This window comes from Anopheles coustani, chromosome 2 (assembly GCF_943734705.1).
Source record: "Anopheles coustani chromosome 2, idAnoCousDA_361_x.2, whole genome shotgun sequence".
Lineage (NCBI taxonomy): Eukaryota > Metazoa > Arthropoda > Insecta > Diptera > Culicidae > Anopheles > Anopheles coustani.
In genome coordinates, this window is record NC_071289.1 from 75372392 (window position 1) to 75390371 (window position 17980).

Genomic DNA, 17980 nt, shown 5'->3' on the forward strand with positions numbered 1-17980 from the left:
CGCTTTGATTTTAGTAGAAAAATAAAGGAAATTTTTGACAATCGTTCTTTGTTTTGTTTATGTATTCAACTTGTCGGTTATTGTTATTTTCAACAGTGCTGTTTTTATCGTTTTCAGCTATGTTTTGCCTAAATAATATGTAGAATGTAAAAAAAACATTTTTAGGTTCATTTTTGTACTCAGTAGCACCAAGGAAAAGAGACATGTTAAGCTGTGGTGATCTAACCTGTAGTTCCAGTAATCTTGGTATCTACTTGTAACGTCACAATTTGAAGGGGCAATCGAAAGCAATTTATAATTTCAAATATTTAGGTAATGTTTATTTCATTAACCCTGAGCTTGCCACTTTACAACTTTCTATACTACTTGCACTCTCTAATAGTAACAAAATGTAAACTGCATGTTTAATAAATTGTTTGGGGGATTAAAAGTTAAAAGAATCGCTTTTCATGACATTCCATTTTTCGCTCACTGCAACGGCAGCTTCTGCTCCAACTGCGCCAGGGTATTAAAATCCGAATGGATCGCTCCAATTTTTTTCATCTTCAACAAATCGTTCAACAGCATATGAATGGTCTGTTTGGTCTTCGGGTAGTTCTTCGCGGTAGGTGATTCCAGCAGGTCTGCCTTTTCATCGTACGCCTCTAAACCTGTCGAAGAAAACGGATGAAGATTAGAACACCCATCGTGCAAGTGGTAGAAGTTACTTCTTACCTATTATTTGCGCTTCAATCGCCTGCAATCTGCCCATCGCATCGTTCTGCTGCTTTTGAATGTGATCCAGCAGGATCGCTTGACACTCGGCTGGATCGATCGGTGCTTCCGGCACTGGAATCTGTGGCATCTGCTGTGGCTGTTGCGATGTGTCTCCACCGGCCGTTAGTTGCGTTCCACCAGCTACAGACACCGATGGGTCGTTTGTTCCACTGCGCGGTGGACTCTTTTCCCACTTTTTCGACCACAGGTACATTTTCGGGTGATCCTTGTTCTCCGCAATGTTGATCTTCACCTGCAGACTGTGCATGAACCGCTTCAGCTCGAGCAGGTTTCCCGTTAGCGTGTGGCAGTTTTTCAGTATATCGAACCGCTGCGGGTGCTTCGAGTTGCCCGAGTGATACTTGGCCACCGGTAGCTTACCCTCGTACAGCCAATCCTGATCGTGTGCGTACCGCTTCGACGGGCGACCCCGGTACGGGTACCGGCATATGCTGCACACGTACGTGTCCGGTACCTCGCTGCTGCTGCGAATGTCCTGACAGTAGGCATGCTGCCAGCAGAGGCACATCTCGCACTGCACCATCAGACCGTCCTCTTCCGTTATCTTGCACAGACAGTTGATGATCTCCTCCTTGCGCATCCGCACAATCTTGATCAGCTCGCCGTTTTCGTCCACCAGCCCTGAGCCACCGCCGGTGACGCTCGCATTGATCGATTCATCGTAGAAACTTGCGCTCGTTTCGTGTCCAAAATCTGCGCCACTAAACCCGGCAAACGGTCGTTCTCCCACGAACGAATCGTTCGCACCGAGCACCGGAGCGGACCGGTTGGCCAGCGCTCGCTGGGAAGATGCTTTTACGCGCTTCACCTTTTTGGCTGAGCTGCCACCCTTTGTCACAAATCCACGCCGTACTTTGTTTAGGCCACCCTTTGGCTTTTTCTGTGAAAAGAGCTTAATCTTGGTGATCTTGCTTTGCGATCTCGACTGCTTTGTGGTAGTACCACTGCTTCCCGGGGTTGCCACGGGAGTGCTGATTTCAACCATCGATGCTGTTTGTTCTACCATCGATGGTTCCGGTTTAAGCCCAGTGGAATCCTCTTCCATTTTCGCTGTTACGGCTTGACTTCCCTGTTCCTGCTTCATCTCCGCCGGAGTCTTTACGTCCTGTCCTTCGACTCTGTTGTCCACCGATTCCAGGGTTTCCTCGCCAGGTTCTACTTTGATACTCGTCATCTTCTCCTCCCTTGCCTTCGTCGCCGATCCAACGTTCGACTTGCGGGCAGCCGATTTCGTGGGATGTGCGTCGAGCAGATCGAGCGGATTACGCAGCGCCGCCAAATCCTGCATGTTCGGAATCTCTCCCAAGCCCTTCGCTAGCTCCTTGTGGTAGTGTTTGATGTGAATCTGCAGATGGTTTTCCTTCCGGAACGTCTTCAGACAGTCCTCCTCCGGGCACTGGAAAAGATTATCGATGATCTTCACCTTTACCGAGCCAATGTTTACCTCCGTGTTGAGCAGCACCGGTTCGGCGGCGGGCTTTGGGAGAAAACTGTCCTTGTACTCCTGCGTGTAGTGGCAGAAGCCCAAATCTTTGGCCCGCTTCCTGTGCAACCCAAAGTCGTACGTGCTTTCGTCGTACGGTTCGCCCAGTTCTTCCATGTACAGTTTAGTTTCCTTCTTTGAACGGAGCATTTTGCCCGAGGGAGTGACCAGCACGGTGTCCATCTTGCCGTATGCCGTAACGCGCTGGAAGATATGCTTCACCCAACCCTCCGGTAGGCGCCAGTCGGGAACGACCACCGTGTACACGCGACCCCCCGGTAGATCCAGCTCGGACTCCTCCCCTACCGGGTAGTCGTTCATCCAATGGCAGCACCATTCACCGTCCTTTGGAATCTCCGGCAGGTCGCTCAACTTCACCACCTGAGGAATGCACAGCTGGCTGAGGGAAACCAGTGGCACCGGAGCATCCTTCGCATCGCCCTGCTCAGGTTGTTCCGTTTTCACCTCCACGGACATACCACCCTGCTGGTGTTGCTGCTGCTGCTGTTCATCCGCGGTACGTGGCGCGGCTTGTTCCGCCTCCGTCGTCGGCTTTAATATGGGCTCTTCCGTTCGCTTCAGACGACTGATATGCGTCGACTTGCAAATTTTGGCAAACCCATCGTCGAACAGCACCTCGTACATGTCGTTCTCCAGCACGCTCTTGATGGTGGCCTTAAACTTGCGTGAATCGCTCCACCGGGCAAACACCTTCTCGCCGATCGCAAAGTTACTGCTCTGCTGTGGCCGCAAGCGAACGCTGTCCATCGGGATCCACTCTTCGTTTGTTTTCGCTTTTTCCGCCTTGTCGAACTGGACCAACACTTCGCGCTCCTCCGTGTCCACCTCGAGCAGGCTGGCCGGATGCCAGCGGCCGCTGAAATCTTGTGCCTCAATTTTCGCTCCCGGTGTGAAATCGATCGACCCTTTCTCAGCCGGGCTAGTGTTGGCCCCATCTGCAACGGTATCGCTGGTGGGAGTACTTTTCGGTGTGGAGGACCCTCGTTTCGGTGTTTGCTTTTTCGACCCGGACGGAGTCGACGATTCCAAGCGAGCCTGCTTCGAGGGAGTCCTTGCTGACTGCTTGCCGGCACTACTAGCCCGTTTTGCTGGAGACTTTGAAGTCGCCTTCGCGCTGCTCCGTGCCGGGGAGTCCGTTTTCTCCTGCTTGATCTTTACGCCATCGACCGGCATAGTGTCGTCATCCTTGTCACCGACTTCGTGCTCAAATTCCTCTTCCTCTTCGCCTTCCTTCGGTTCACTCTTCACCAACGCTTTTGTTGCCTTCGATCCGGCGGATCCCGGAGCAATGGTCCAGGCGAACACGGTCGGAACGACGCCAAACTTGAGCACGTACTTTTTTCCCTTGAACTCCTGGAAATCTGCCTTCCGGAAGTGGCGGCTGCACACGTTGGTCGTTTTCGTAGCATTGTAATTTTCCGGCAGGTGGCAGGCGGTGATCCACTGGCGTTTCCATTCGTCGTTAAAAGGGATTTTGTGGAAGGTAACTCCGCGGTCCTCCGGGCGAGCAGTATTCGACGGACACTGGGGAACGATGCATTTGCGAATCCCCATGATGAGGGTATCGATAGACCCAGGAAAGCAACTACACACACTGGAGAAATAAATCACTTTAATAAAGAATTTTAACTAATTCCGCTTTGTTTCTGTTTAATCATTTGCAAAGCAAAACAAAACGACGCGAGTTTTTGTTTTTCTGTTTTCAGAATTTTCGCATTTGTCAATGCCTTGCGTCTTTTGCGTTTATAACATAGGGTTTAGAGTAGTGTTGGCAGAATCGGGATTCGGATGATCCGACTATTCGATCCCTAGACGGATTCTAAAGATTCGAATCCCATTTGACGAATTCTAAAGATTCGGATCCCATCTGACAGATTCGAAATCTTTAGAATCTAAAGATTTGATTCGATTAGGATGCGAATCAGATTTGATTGTTTTTGTTTTTTCTCTCTCAAATTGGCGCATAGCGGTGGGTAGTTTGAAGATGAAAAATCGGTAAATTTGGTTAGCACGCATGATATGACGGATTGGGATTCGGATTCGAAGATCCGGATCACAAAATGGATTTGAATCGAAAGATTCGAATCCTTGTAGGGATTCAGTTCCCCCATCACTAATTTAGACCACATTGGTTCACTTTAGCGCCACCTAGCGGAAAAATGGTTATTGAAAACAGTAATTTCAAAAAGATCGTTCAGTTGTTCCTATTGATTTTATTTGTGTGATTGTTTCACTTAACTGGTATGTGAAATTAAAATCATATTAATGTTCATAAATAAACATTCAATTAAAAATGTGTCGTGAAAACAGAATGTAATTTTTTGTAAGCTTCGCATCACGATGCAAGGATTTGCGGTGGGTTAAGTAGGGAACGTATGTTCCTTTTGTTTTTATTTCGGAGAGATTACCGGTACTCGTGAATGTCACCGATTACAGTGCAAAACTAAATCCCCCACCGACCTGTATCTATGTCATGAACACACCGAAAAGGCTACCGTTTCCCATTTTCGATGGACTCCCAAAAAACGCTCCTCGGAAGCATTCCCGTTTTTTTGTTCAACCGTCCACGGTCGTGTGACCAGACGCATGAAATATGCGCCTGCATTAATTGGAATCGAAGCATCGTTACCCGTTGTGCACGCTCCTCGAACACACACATTATGTAACCGGCGAACCCCGCTTACCGATTTACATAAATCATCGCCGCATCGGAAGTGGCGCAGGGCACTGGTGAAGAGGGCATGTGGAACGTTCCGTTTTTCGATGAGCCATTACCTTTTCTACCTTATGGGTCTAGTCGTCGCACTTGCTTGACGAAAGTTGTGGAAGGGCACGCAATGAGCTGAAGTGAAAAACAAAAAGTCACCCACGAATCCGCACGCAATACATACGGGGAGCGTACGTGATGGCGCAGGATTCACGCTCCTCCCTCGCCATTGGGCAAACTGTGGATGCATTTCGCCTGCAGCGCCATCATCGACACGCCCGGTGCATACTGATCGACGAGGTTCGAGATGCTTCGAGCGCCTGGCTCGCTAATGGCGAATATTAGAACAGTAGCGATTTAAGGTAGGGCACCGAGGGTCAACACGAAATGTGTATCTATTGTGCACCAGGGAATTGGCATGCAAAGAGTCCTCTCAATCGGGAAGGTCCTATCGCTACTCGTCCATCATCGGCGTTGTCACCTTGGCATTATTCGTGTACATCCTCCTCGAATTAAACTTGGTTTTCTATCATTTAATGACTTAAGGTTGTCCGTGTGAGTCCCAAATAGTAGAAAAAGCTCTAAACGATACCTCCTTGAACTGACCAGCATATCGAAGGGAAAATTTTTCAAATACCAAGTCTGGAATCGTTTGGATCTAATTCATTTGCAAACCTGTTCATAATAAACGAATTCCTAGTAAAATGATACGGAAAAACGTGTTTCTCCCAGCACCCATAGACTTCCTGGACGTCGCTCGATCATCTTATCGATTCTCTCATTCCCATTCGAAACGGAGGAATGAAGCAGTCCAGGAAGACAAATCGCACATATGATCGTTTTGGTTAATCCAACCTGCCATACGCCTCCCGGCAAAAACACTCCCCATGGATTTAAGGTTCCCAAAAACGGTCGTAAACACTATGCACATCCCTTAGAAACCGGCTTTCATCTACGGAGGATCAGAAATCAATGTCTGAGCAATACGGAAATGGTTTGGTACCCAATATACCTCTGTTAATGCACGCGTCTCCTACACTGGGGAGACGATGTCTGGAACTGACCTACTCTGCAAACCATCATCCCGACACAGTGGCGCTTCGAAGGCCGTCACAAAGCGACAAAAAGGAATTTGCATACAACCGCACCTAGAGAAGATGGTAAAATGAAATAAAACATAAAAATGGTAGGTTATTTTTATTTTTTGTGACTTTTTGAATTTCGATTTCAAAATTGCAATAAAAATATTTAAAAATAAATTTAAAAATATAGGTATACATATAAAAAAGAAATTGTTAAAAAAATGAAGAAAACCCATTCACCAGTTGAGCAGTAAAATTTCACTCAGACTTTATTTGAAGATGATTTAACATGAACAACGAGAACGAGAAATGAAAAATTTGAAACTAGCTTTGAGTTTTGTTTTATAATTTTAAAATGATTCTTACCGATCGTATAACCATGCAACAAATTATAGGTGGCAGGCTATTAAAAATAAAAGAAAACTGCAAGAACATTCTACCTCGATATAAAACCAAAAACGACCATTCAATACCGCAATCTACATACGGTATGAAACGTAAAATTAATTAAAAAAGTTAATAAACTTCCAGGAATGGTATATAGATTTAAAAAATAAATATGAATTGCTGCCAAAAACATTTTTCTTTGTTTTGCAAAATAACAACAAAGACATTCCTTCAGTGAGGACCGATTGGATGGAAGCAAAAAACAAAAACATTCGCGGCAACGGAAAACGTGTCCGGTCGCACTTCATTACATCGGCATGTTTGCGCATCGTGCAACCCCAAACGACCAAACAACCCGGGCGCAATATTATGAATCGCCTCATTTCGATGTATCGCAATGCGCGGTCGGACCACGGAGGATCTCCATCCGGTGGGCCAGGATCGGTGGAGCAGCGTGAATATTTGGCGACACCGTAACACAGACACATGCACACATTCCGCTACAGTCACCCTCCTTCGGAATGGCCCACCGTCACACCAGCAACCGCCAACGACGATGGCCAGTGTGGCGTGATTTAAATATTTGTGTCCACTTTCTCCGACGCAACTGATTTTTCTTTTTCGCGTGTTGTATTTTTCGCCAGTGCGATCCGTTTTCGTTCGATGCTTTTAAATGATAATATCGGACGCTGGCGAGGATGCCTGCTGCTGTTTGTCTTGGAGCACGGCTTCCTTTTTGGCAGGCTTTTCGCGAACGATCGGGACAGGACACACCGCCATAAGGAAAGACAAGGAGAGAACTCGAAGTCCATTGAGCGGTTGCCGTACATTTGGGCCCAACCGTCGGCCACTTTTTGGAAAGCCTTGATGTCGATTATCCTGACGATGATTATCCGAATCGCGATTGGCAAATGTTGACTGTTGGTGTGGCTTCAATTCACACCTTTCTTCGGTCGCAAAGACGAAAGACGAACCCCTGGGAGGGATACGCAAAAGCGGAAACGAATACGATGATGTCAGATTGATCGACCGCCAGAAGCGAAAATAGATCATCAATTTCGTGCCGGCCAGTCGTTCCGCCCGAGATGCTGTCTCCATTTCCCCCGAACACATTTCCGAGTGACAAAAAGGTTACACAATGCGGGTGGGTTTTGCTTTTATTTCTTTTTATCCTTTTTGTTTTTTAGTGGTCAGTTCTTCGGTGGCGCAGAGAGCATGAAAACCATCGGAATGGTTTCGGTGGCAGTCATGTGCGATGCATACGAATGTCGGGGAGATTGAAAGGTCCGCAGCCCGGCGGAAAGTGAAAACTTGATCTTGTCTCGAGCTCCTGGAGAAAGTTTCTAGAATAGAATTGTTAAACCCTTACGGATACGTTGAGAGTAAGGAAATCAAATAGAAAATATTGAAATAAAAGCAAGGAAATACGATCTGTGCATTAAAAACAAGAATATGAAATTAAATATATGAAATTAAACTGATAAATGTATGAAAATGCATTTAACAAAATTCTAAATAATGTTTCAATACTTCTTATAGTCTATACCACATCTGCAGCAAGTGCTAGTGCTTTTTTATAAATAACAAATGCAAGTAAATTCTTAACACATTAACATATAACTCAATACAGTTTTGTGTACAGTTAGTATTGAAATTTCAAATTTAGTTATATCTTTTCTCACTGTTATCATGTTTGATGTTGAGGCCATTTTTATGTACGTACCTGTTTTAAGGGAACTAAAAAGGCGCAACACTTTTGTTTCACTTTTAAATTCATTCAACCCTCTTAATTTAAAATGATTTAAACAAGTAAAAGTTTGGTAAAAAAAAGGTTAAAATCCCGCACCTGCGAGGGTTAAAAAGTGAAAAGGGTTACAAGGTAATCTATCAAGCATTCCAGAGAATCTAGGAGACCAACGCTGACCTTACCCAATCGCGCTTCCCAACTCCTTCTTGAACGGATTGCCGGGAACGAGAATACTGACGGGGGTCACGCCAACCGATCAAGTTGAAGGTGGGATCTAAGCATAATCCGGGCAGCATAAAGCAGTGGAAGACACGCTGCACGTGAGTTGATCGACGACGATGGACAGCATTGTTAGCCCCCTCCGCTCGAAGCCCATCTTCGGTGGAGATCATCCGTCAAAAGATAAACATCACTCATCTCGATGGCTTGGTAAATGCATTCAATGCGCGCGACCGCGAAAGGAGGAGGTTGCATCGAGATACGGAATACCCTTTTCTTCCCCGAGCGCCCGAGCCGGGCAAGTTCTAATGTGGGTCGTGAAGCGTTCTCGAGCGAAACCAGGGAAGAAACGAAGGGCCAGCCCGACTCGTTCGACGTCGATTGTGCTTCCGAGATGAGCACGTCACGGTCACCTCCGGCATCGCTTTCCCGGCCCGCACTTGTCACAATCACAAAATGGTCAGGAAGCATTCGAGCTCCTAGAACAAACAACCACACCTTCCCGAGGTCGATTCCGAGCCGCAGAGTGCTGTAGTAAAACGATACACCTCTCTCGTACCTCATCCGGTGTGGAATTTCCGAGAGAAAGTTTAAAGATACGCGAAATCGACACCAGCGAGGTGTCGCACGCAAAGTCTTACCCGTGTATCGCGATAAATCACGCCGTGAATATATGCGATCTTTGTCCAAAAATATCTTCCCGATGCGGTGTAAAATCTGCCTATTGGCACATGATTGGCCGGAATGAAATAATAGTATGTCATACCGGACGGCATCCCATCTTCAAAACATCAATTTTCCCTTCCCGGCCACAATGTAGGCCCGGGCAAACATTCGACTGCAAATGCAAACACACCCCTGTGTACTCCCTTTTGGCTTGGCTTAGCTTTTACTTTCGTTGCGGAAGCGACTAAACGACTGTGAAATGTGTTAAACCGTACATGATAATTGAATAACTAACTGACGCCAGCGCTATTGAGTCACCGTTTGTTAAATGGCGCGGCGGGGCGTGTGGAAGGGCTGGAAGGTAATTTTGCGGCCATTTGAAGCGACCGTTATCTCCTTCAGGAGAGTGTCGAATGTTCGCATTTTCATAAATGAGGTAAAATTGGGCAAAAGATAAATAAAACTATTTTTAGATGTTAGAAATTAAGAAAAACTAAATCCTCCAAACAACATGAAAACAAACGCGAGAAGGGCACGAATGGCCATCATATGATTTCTTCCGGAACTTCTTGTTCCAAGAAGTCAGCCCAATGGAAAAAGAAAAATTATACACGTCGATCAGGTTCGAACTTTTGAGCGATTATCGATCGAAACCATCGAGGACGATTCCGAAAATCGAGCGATCGAACGAGTCCACCATAAGCAGGAAAGCCGGATGGTAGTGTAGGGACACCCGGCGGGCGATGGAGCGTCTTCACGCATTGTCTTATTATTATTATGTTTTCCGTCGGCAGGTTCCCCGCAGCCTGCTCTCTCTCGCTCTTTATCTTTCTCTCTTTCTCTCAGCCGGTTCCCACCCCACAAAGTTCGATCCCATCGCCGAACCGATGGGTCTTTCGTGATGTTCCTCTCCCACTCACTCATCCGTCAGGTTGTTGGAGATTTTTTCCTTCATCTTTCCGGAGGTTCGTCGCTTCTCCCACGGCGCGCTTGTCGTCGGCGTCTTGGTGGGCCACATTCTTCTCTATAAATAAAGGTGTACTGGAAATTTTCTGGTCAGTAGGCGCTGGAACGTGCATTGAAGAAGAAGGTACGTGTGATAAGAAAACCGTGTCTTATCTGTCGAAGTAGCCAAAGTGCCCAAATAGCGGTTTTGTGAAACGAGTGGTTTTATTTCATTGAAGTTTAGTTTTCGACATTTGTTTCCAAAAATTTTTTGTACATATACAAACAAGTGAAAAATCATTTTATTTGTCAGCAAGATTGATTTTTGTTTTTATTACGTTTCCGTTTCGTTAATTTTACAAACAGAAAAAAAGATATTAAAAGCAAGCGATAGAGAGATCTATCGCTATAATACAAAGAGAGCGCAGGAATAAGTAGAACCGGCCACAAACAAAAGCACCATGAAGCAGTTCGTCCTGATAGCGGTCGCCCTCGTTGGACTCACCTCCGCCCAGTTCCCGAACGGTCGAACCCTGGACGCGCCGAATCCGGGCCTTTGCGCCAACAGAATCATCCACGAGCGCGCACCGGACGGCAAAGGGTAAGTGAAGAAAGGCAGTGCCAAAACATCGCCAAACGAAAGACATCAACCAGCAACCGGCAAGCGACGAACCTTTTCGTTGCCGAGATCGGCGTGCGAAGCGTGTTCTCATCCTTCGGCCACGTTTTTCAAGTTTTGTTCCAGCCTTTTCGGCACGGAGAAAGTGCTTTAAATTAATTTTACAATGAATATTTTTGTTTTCTGATCCGGTTGGCTTTCGTACCCCTGTGTTTCTTCACGACGGCGGGTGAAGATGAAATTCCTCCCGCTTGCGCAATTGATGTGCGGCCATTGCACGCCACTGCATTATGTGGCCGGTTGGTGTTTTTTTTATTATTTTCTCCTTACGACCAGCCCAGTTCAATAAAGTGGCGTACGAAAGCTGGCTAAAAAATACAACAAGGCAAACCCTTCCATCGTGAGAACGTGGTGCGTCTTGTAACGTTTCCGCGCAGCATAATGGGTGGATGATGTTTTTCTCAGCACTTTTTAATCGCTTTGCACCCGGTACCATCGTCCGTGTTGAGCGTTTTTCTTTAAAAAATGGTGCACCTTACCTTCTTGGCGGTGTGTATCATTGTTTTCCGTTTGTTTGTTACGGCAATGTGGCAAATGTCACTCGGAAGTTTATGTGAGAATTTTCCACTGCATTTACGTAAATCGAAGTTGCGTCTATTTTGCTTCGCAAAGCGGGAACATTTCAAAACGGGTCGAACTTCGATCGAACGAAAAAAGTATGATAGACTATATTAAACCCATTTTCCACAACGAACACTGGGGCGATCACCTCCGGATCACCAGGAAGCAGCAAAAGTAACGCCGTGTACCATCGAAAGGTTCTTGGGCTACTTTCCCTCGAATAAATTAACGCACCAGAACCTGTTGCGTGCCCAACCCCGGACCGAGCCTGTCCCGCAGCGCTAAGAAGGTTCTATCCGTTGCTCTCCGGCGGGGAGGAAATGCTAATGAAGGTGCTAGAAGATGGGGCTCTAACAAACCGGTGGTATTGGGCACCATCGGTGGGTTGAATATCCTCGATATATGGATGCTGGAGGTGCGTTGTCCACCAGGCAAAGTATGTTCTATGGGTTTATTGACATTCACTAGAGCTGTTGTAAGCAATGGAACACTGCATGCAAGACGAGAATAAAGTCACTCAAATTTGTTCAAATGCTTTGATACATTGATATTTCTACTCTTCGGATAGATAAAGTTAATCCATATGTTATAAAACGAATTACACAATCTGAACTTAGTTTAGTGTTGTAAAATATAACACAGACGAAAAGCAAACTTTGTTTTTTTTTAATCAATAGTTTTTAGCCATCAATTAAAATAAAACTAGCAAAATAATATTACAGATCAATAGTTGATAAGTTGATAAATCTGCTTGGTTCGGTTTGTAAATCTGTCCAAGCTTTCCTGTCGAATCGTCCAGGAACCAATTGTTTTTAATTTACTGCTTTCGTATTGGCAGTGCTTTCGAATGGTTTTAATTTTCAAACTATCACATCAATTGTCTTAACAATATAAAATGAAATGATGCATTGCGTACTTTTTGTTATGCTGAAAAAACAAATGTGCAAGGAACGATTCATTTTCAAAACAAAAATTATGTGAAAAATCTTCGGTTTCACAAGTCCTACGAAACGAATACGTGATGTTTAGTTAGATGATGATGATGATGATGATGATGATGACGATAATAATGATGATGGCGAAAAAGAAAAGAAATTTCTGAAAAGTATTGGATTCAAAAATTAGGAAAATTCAAAATGCTGTTTCATTTTGATAAACAATCTACCATTCTCAAGGATAAGTTCCCGTTCGCTGGTTGATGTTTTGTATTTTAGAATGAAACTAACGAAATTAAAGCACAATTGTCGAGTTCAGTAACACATTTCTCTTAATGTTCTCGCCTTCTTCTCCTGGCTACAGCTACTTCTTCTCTTGGCGCGATCCGACACTCCGCGGCGTCGAGAAGGACTGGCTGGACGCGCGAAACTTCTGCCGCCAGCGCTGCATGGACAGCGTGTCGGTCGAGACGAGCCCGGAAAATGAGTGGATCAAGCAGAGAATCGTCGATGGTCGGGTAAGTCTACGTCGGTGCAACAATGCACTCGGGCAGCATACAGGCCCGGAACAAAAACCAACCCGACCTTCCGGCGGGTGCGCTTTTCACGGCCCTTGGCCTTGGGCCAGCGCAGCTCGGGCTGTCGGCGATAAATCACAATCACGCCGGCACGGTGCCGTCGAGCCGCGTGTTGCGAAAGAAGATCGGGGAAAATGGAAAACAAAACAACATTCAAAGATCCGCCTCGATTACGAAGGCGGTGACATTTGTGATGCAGCTTGCGATATTATTACGAGGGACCGGGTCGAACCATTCAGTCAAATCCCGGAAGCCTCATTCGAAGGCCTGCCCCCCGGCGTGGGCTGGAGTGTGTGTGTGTGCGCGCGCGTCTGCCTTCGTTTCGATCGATAAGAAGATGCGCCAAACGTGCTCCGAAACACGCTTCTCTGACCAGGCGGACACAAAAAAAATCAAACCGTTAGCACCTCTTATGTAAGATCTGGATTGGGATGAAATAACAGCTGATATAGGATATAGTAGAAGCAAAAACTAAAATGCTTCACCCACGCCTAACGAACACTCCCGGATAAGCAGCATCGGCTGACCAACCGGTGTTTGTATTCTGAAACCGAACCGAATAACTATCCCAATCGGTTAGATGATGTCATCCGTACGGTTGTTTGAGAGAGAAACGCATTACAACAAAGTATGCAAAGTACAACCAGCGCGTTACGATATTGCGTTCCGAGCCGGTAAGGTAATGCACGTGCACGTGCACAACCGCCGGAATGTCGAAGTAGGACAGTGTCGTACACCGCCAAGGCCTCCCGGGGGCGGATTGGGTGTCGCCGTCTTCGTCGCCATCGGGTGCTTGGCTTTCACTTTTTTATTATTTACTCCCCATCGCGCCCGTTTTCTTCCGGTGCATCATCAACCCACTTGACGTCGGTGTACGACACGCACATGCAAACGGAACTGGTCGTCAATTGCAGTTGCACTTGAGGTCGAAGAAATTACTTGCATCTTTCCTGGGGCGTGATATTTATATTCATTGTTTTTTTTTCTTTAATAATTTCTTTTTGTTTCTCAATTTATTTATCATCTTCCATCGCTTGGTACACGACGTGCCAGGTGGTGGCTTAAGGGCGGGGCAGAGAAAGCGCACATTGATTAGCTTTTGCGATCCTATGGGTTCGAGTACCCATTTTGACCCCGTCATCGCCAGACGGTTGGCCAATTTCACCTCGAACCGGTTCATCCCTTGCCGCAAGGGTGCAAAACGAAAACGTGACGTTTGCCTTCCTTCCGTGCCTGGCGAGGATAACGCCAACGGCACGATCGATCGACCGATCGCAGAAGGGCAATAAATATGTCCGATTCATCGACCATCGCATAACGCTTATGCTGAATCGTTGTCATTGTGTAACCGGCCAAAGCGGAACAGATCCCAATAATCACTTAATCACGGCCAGTGACTGATGGTTTTGGCGGTTTTTAACGAGATCTACTTTGCTTTGCGTTAGATCGGAAAGCTTTCTGGACGTTGGCTGCTTTCGTAGGGGCAAGTTCTTTTTCATTACTAACTCGGATTGAGCCTATTAATAGTGCAAAAAATGTACAATAATAGCTAAAAACCAATTCAATTGGCAGAATCTCAATTTTTCCGGTACTTTTACGAAAGGTTTTGTTACTTCTATTGCATTGAAGTTCAAATGATTCTTAACGTTTCTTCAAGAACGAGACTATACTATAACTACAGGCAGTTTGTTTTTAAGCAGAAACTGTCAAGAAATAATAAATTGATTATTTTAGGTTAATTCCAAATTTACATAAGCCAGAATAACTAAAAGGTACAACTATCTTCGACATTCTTTGAAAGTTTCTAAATTATGCCCGAGTCTCACCCGTGCAGCTTTTGTATTTGTTCAAATTATTTTTGAATTTTAATTAAAAAATCAGGATTAACAACGTCGACAATAATACGTTTTTTACTGAATTAAATTTGATCAATCCTCTTCAACTACATGCACCATTTAAAAGAAGATTTCCACGTCTTAAGAAACATGTAGCATAAGAAATACATATAAAAGCATAAGAAATCTTTCCCAAAATTGTGTTCCAAAAATCCCCATTTGGACCCATTCCATGACGTACGAACGCACGATGCGAAGATGTTTGTTTGACTGTTCGGAAGATGTTTGCTTACGCGCTCGACCCAAACCAACAAACCGCGTGCACGCATTCAACTCGAAAGTCCCTGCTGTTCCGCGGGAAGTGGCCGGTTAGTGGAATTCCAGCCAAAGGGATTTCAAGAGAACCACTCCGAACTCCACGCTGCAAGATCAATAAACACGCATTCCGCGCCCGGATCGAAAACGATGATCGAATCCAGTGCAAAAGAGGGCGAGACTGTTTTATCGGGTTGTGAAACGCTCGCTGACTGACTGACCGACCAACCATCTTGTGACGCAACGGCATCCACCACCGCCACCACCACCACCGGCCGCCAGCGGATGATAATTATAGTCTCGTGAAAATGAACCAACGCGTCGCACAAGCTTCCAAAGGGGTGAAAAAAGAAAAAGGGAAGGATGAAGGAGTGAGTGAGTGCGGCGGGAAGATGACACCCGGTGCGACGATGACCGGCCCCTCCTAGAGGCGGGTTTGAAAACTTTCGTTTTCTTTTTAAGCTTCGGGGCAGATGCACCCTTTGCAACGACAACGCACAACTTGTTGGAGATTTATGGGAATCGGTTGTCCCAAGCACCGGACGCGGACTCGATGCTGGTGGGAATGATGATCAATTTGGGGAAGCCCACCTTCCGATGCTGGGAATCGGTGGTTAACTCGATCGAGGGCACGAACGATCGGTGGTTGGGCAGATTTGGGCAGCCATCCACAAACGTACGCATTTATGATGGGTGCGGACAGGGCGATTATGCTGCCGGGGTTGAACATTAACAGCTTCATTACTCGATGCCGACCCATGCCCGTGGCGTGGCAGTTTTCCCAGCCCAAAACCTCTTACCTAATAGAAAGAGAGATGGAAGGAAGCCTTCAGTTTAATTGTCTTCTTTAATTTCATTTTAATGATCGTGATACCTACCCACCTCAACAATTTGCAGATTTTTTGGTTTTTGGCAAACAGGCTCCTTAATGTGTCCCTCTCCCCCCCTCCCATCTTCTTCCACCAGCAAAAATACATCTGGACGAGCGGTCGCCTGTGCGACTTCAAGGGCTGCGACCGGCCGGATCTGCAGCCGACCAGCGTGAACGGATGGTTCTGGACGGCCGAGCTGCAGAAGCTGGCCCCGACGACGGTGCGCAACCAGAACGACTGGTCGGAGGGCGGTGGCATCGGCAAACCGCAGCCGGACAACCGCGAGCTGATCCAGGGCGGCGCCCCCGAGAACTGCCTGGCCATCCTGAACAACTTCTACGAAGACGGTGTCCACTGGCACGACGTGGCCTGCCATCACGTGAAGCCGTGGGTCTGCGAGGAGAACGACGCGCTGCTTAAGTACGTCAAGTACAGCAATCCTAACCTGCGCATCTAACAAACATCAACCCGCCCGGAGCTTTACTGGCCATCGGAACGGGACAGATTTTTCTTTTCAACACACTCTCCCTATCTCTCTAGTTTGATGCTTTTTATTTTTATTTTTTCTCGAACATATCTTTGTTCCAAACACCCGGACACACGGGCCGGGATATTTCAACCCAATCGACTGCTGTTTTTTTTTATTTGAATTAAAATTCATATTTATTTGATATAACAGGGTATCGATCGACCGATCGGACACTGAATCGATCCACATACACAGACAGGCCGCAGATAGAAAGGGAAAAGACAAATAAACAAAAAAAATAAACATGATCGTATACCGGAAAGAAAGCGCTTGGTAGAAGTGGCGCAAACGAACACATGTATGGAGGCAATGATAGTGAATAAATTGTAAAACAAAACAAAGATGGTAGTGTATTGATTTTGAGAAAAAAAAACACATTTTAAATCACTGACAACACATTCACTTGGTACTACTCGTTTTGATCGGTTCTATATATTTCAATTCTTATTCTTTTCCATTTTTTTCCATTTGTGGGTTCGCTTTGTATAAAACACATTTATTAATATACCTTTTTTCAATAAGTTTAAACGAAACTATTCTAATAATAAATTTAATAAGAATAGTAATATGATTCTCGCAAAGTTTTTCTTCTTCCACCGCAACCGGCAGCGTTCGTGCGCCTGGCTGAAAGTGTTTCCAAAATAAACGTCCTTTCCATGCGTCCATTTCTCCGCTCGCTCTTCCATTTTGTTTTGTGTATGTTTTCTTTTGTCCCATTATGCTGTATGCCTTATGTTAAAACTACAAACAAAAGGGAAAACTTCAACTGACCATCCGCTGATGCTGATGGTAGCAGATCAGCCCGCGGTACTCCTCTACAGGTCTGTTTGCTTTGACTTGTTCCATGCGTTGAGTACTTTTGTTCTTCACTTGTGTCTTGTGACGCGTGTTTTTTTTTTTTATCGTTTCAGAAACTAGCACTAACTTTCGCGAACAGCAAACACCTCCACCACAGTACGTCGGTTTGTTCATCAGATTTTCTCTTCCTCCCGCTAGTTTTACTAGAACTTACTTTCAATAATTGCAATGCAACCATCAGTTGCCGTACTGCCAACAACATTATGTACAATGTTAACGACAAATGGGATCCCGCAATTCTGGCCTCTAACTGGGACTTATTTATTCGCTAATCACTAAAAGTCGGACTTTTCACTACGTATTTTGTCGGTTTTGGGGCAATATACCGCGATAGAAAGGGGGGCGACAAGGGGTCCCTAATTCTCAGTTATCTAAAATCCTAAACATATATCAAAGATTAACGGAAACGCTCGTTTGTTTTGTCATTTCTTTTGTGGGCTGTGTTGTGTTTCATTGTGTGTGTTGTTTTTTTTCTACCCTCCATTTCTAATGATATCCGATACACATCGCTAGGCTTATCTTCCGATCACTTATTCACAGGGGAAAAAATTATTGCAACATTCGTTTAACCCTACGCGTTCTTTTCTATACCATTTGTCCATAATTACGACGTTAGAGTACTGTTCTAAATTTAAAAAAATCATCGAGTGCATCGATCGTTTCGCCAGTCGGATGCGCGTCAACAAATACAAGGAAGTAAACGATGAAAACAAAATATATAAACATTTTCAGGAATGATTAGTTTTGGCAGGTGGGGGGAGCGGGGGCTATTCGATAATGAAAT

General features: G+C 45.5%; 2 protein-coding genes across 2 annotated transcripts; one reads left to right on the top strand and one right to left on the bottom strand.

Annotated features, from left to right (window-relative positions):
- Positions 1 to 307: 307 nt before the first annotated feature.
- Positions 308 to 3912, bottom strand: LOC131262433 (uncharacterized). Its single transcript, XM_058264430.1, has 2 exons — positions 715 to 3912; positions 308 to 650 (listed from the first exon to the last, which is right to left on the bottom strand). The coding sequence occupies exons 1-2, from the start codon at positions 3833 to 3835 to the stop codon at positions 469 to 471; spliced, it is 3303 nt and encodes a 1100-aa protein (XP_058120413.1). The 5' UTR covers positions 3836 to 3912; the 3' UTR covers positions 308 to 468.
- A 6565-nt stretch (positions 3913 to 10477) lies between these two features.
- LOC131266503 (uncharacterized) lies at positions 10478 to 16266 on the top strand. Its single transcript, XM_058269052.1, has 3 exons — positions 10478 to 10635; positions 12574 to 12727; positions 15904 to 16266. The coding sequence occupies exons 1-3, from the start codon at positions 10496 to 10498 to the stop codon at positions 16264 to 16266; spliced, it is 657 nt and encodes a 218-aa protein (XP_058125035.1). The 5' UTR covers positions 10478 to 10495.
- Positions 16267 to 17980: the final 1714 nt, after the last annotated feature.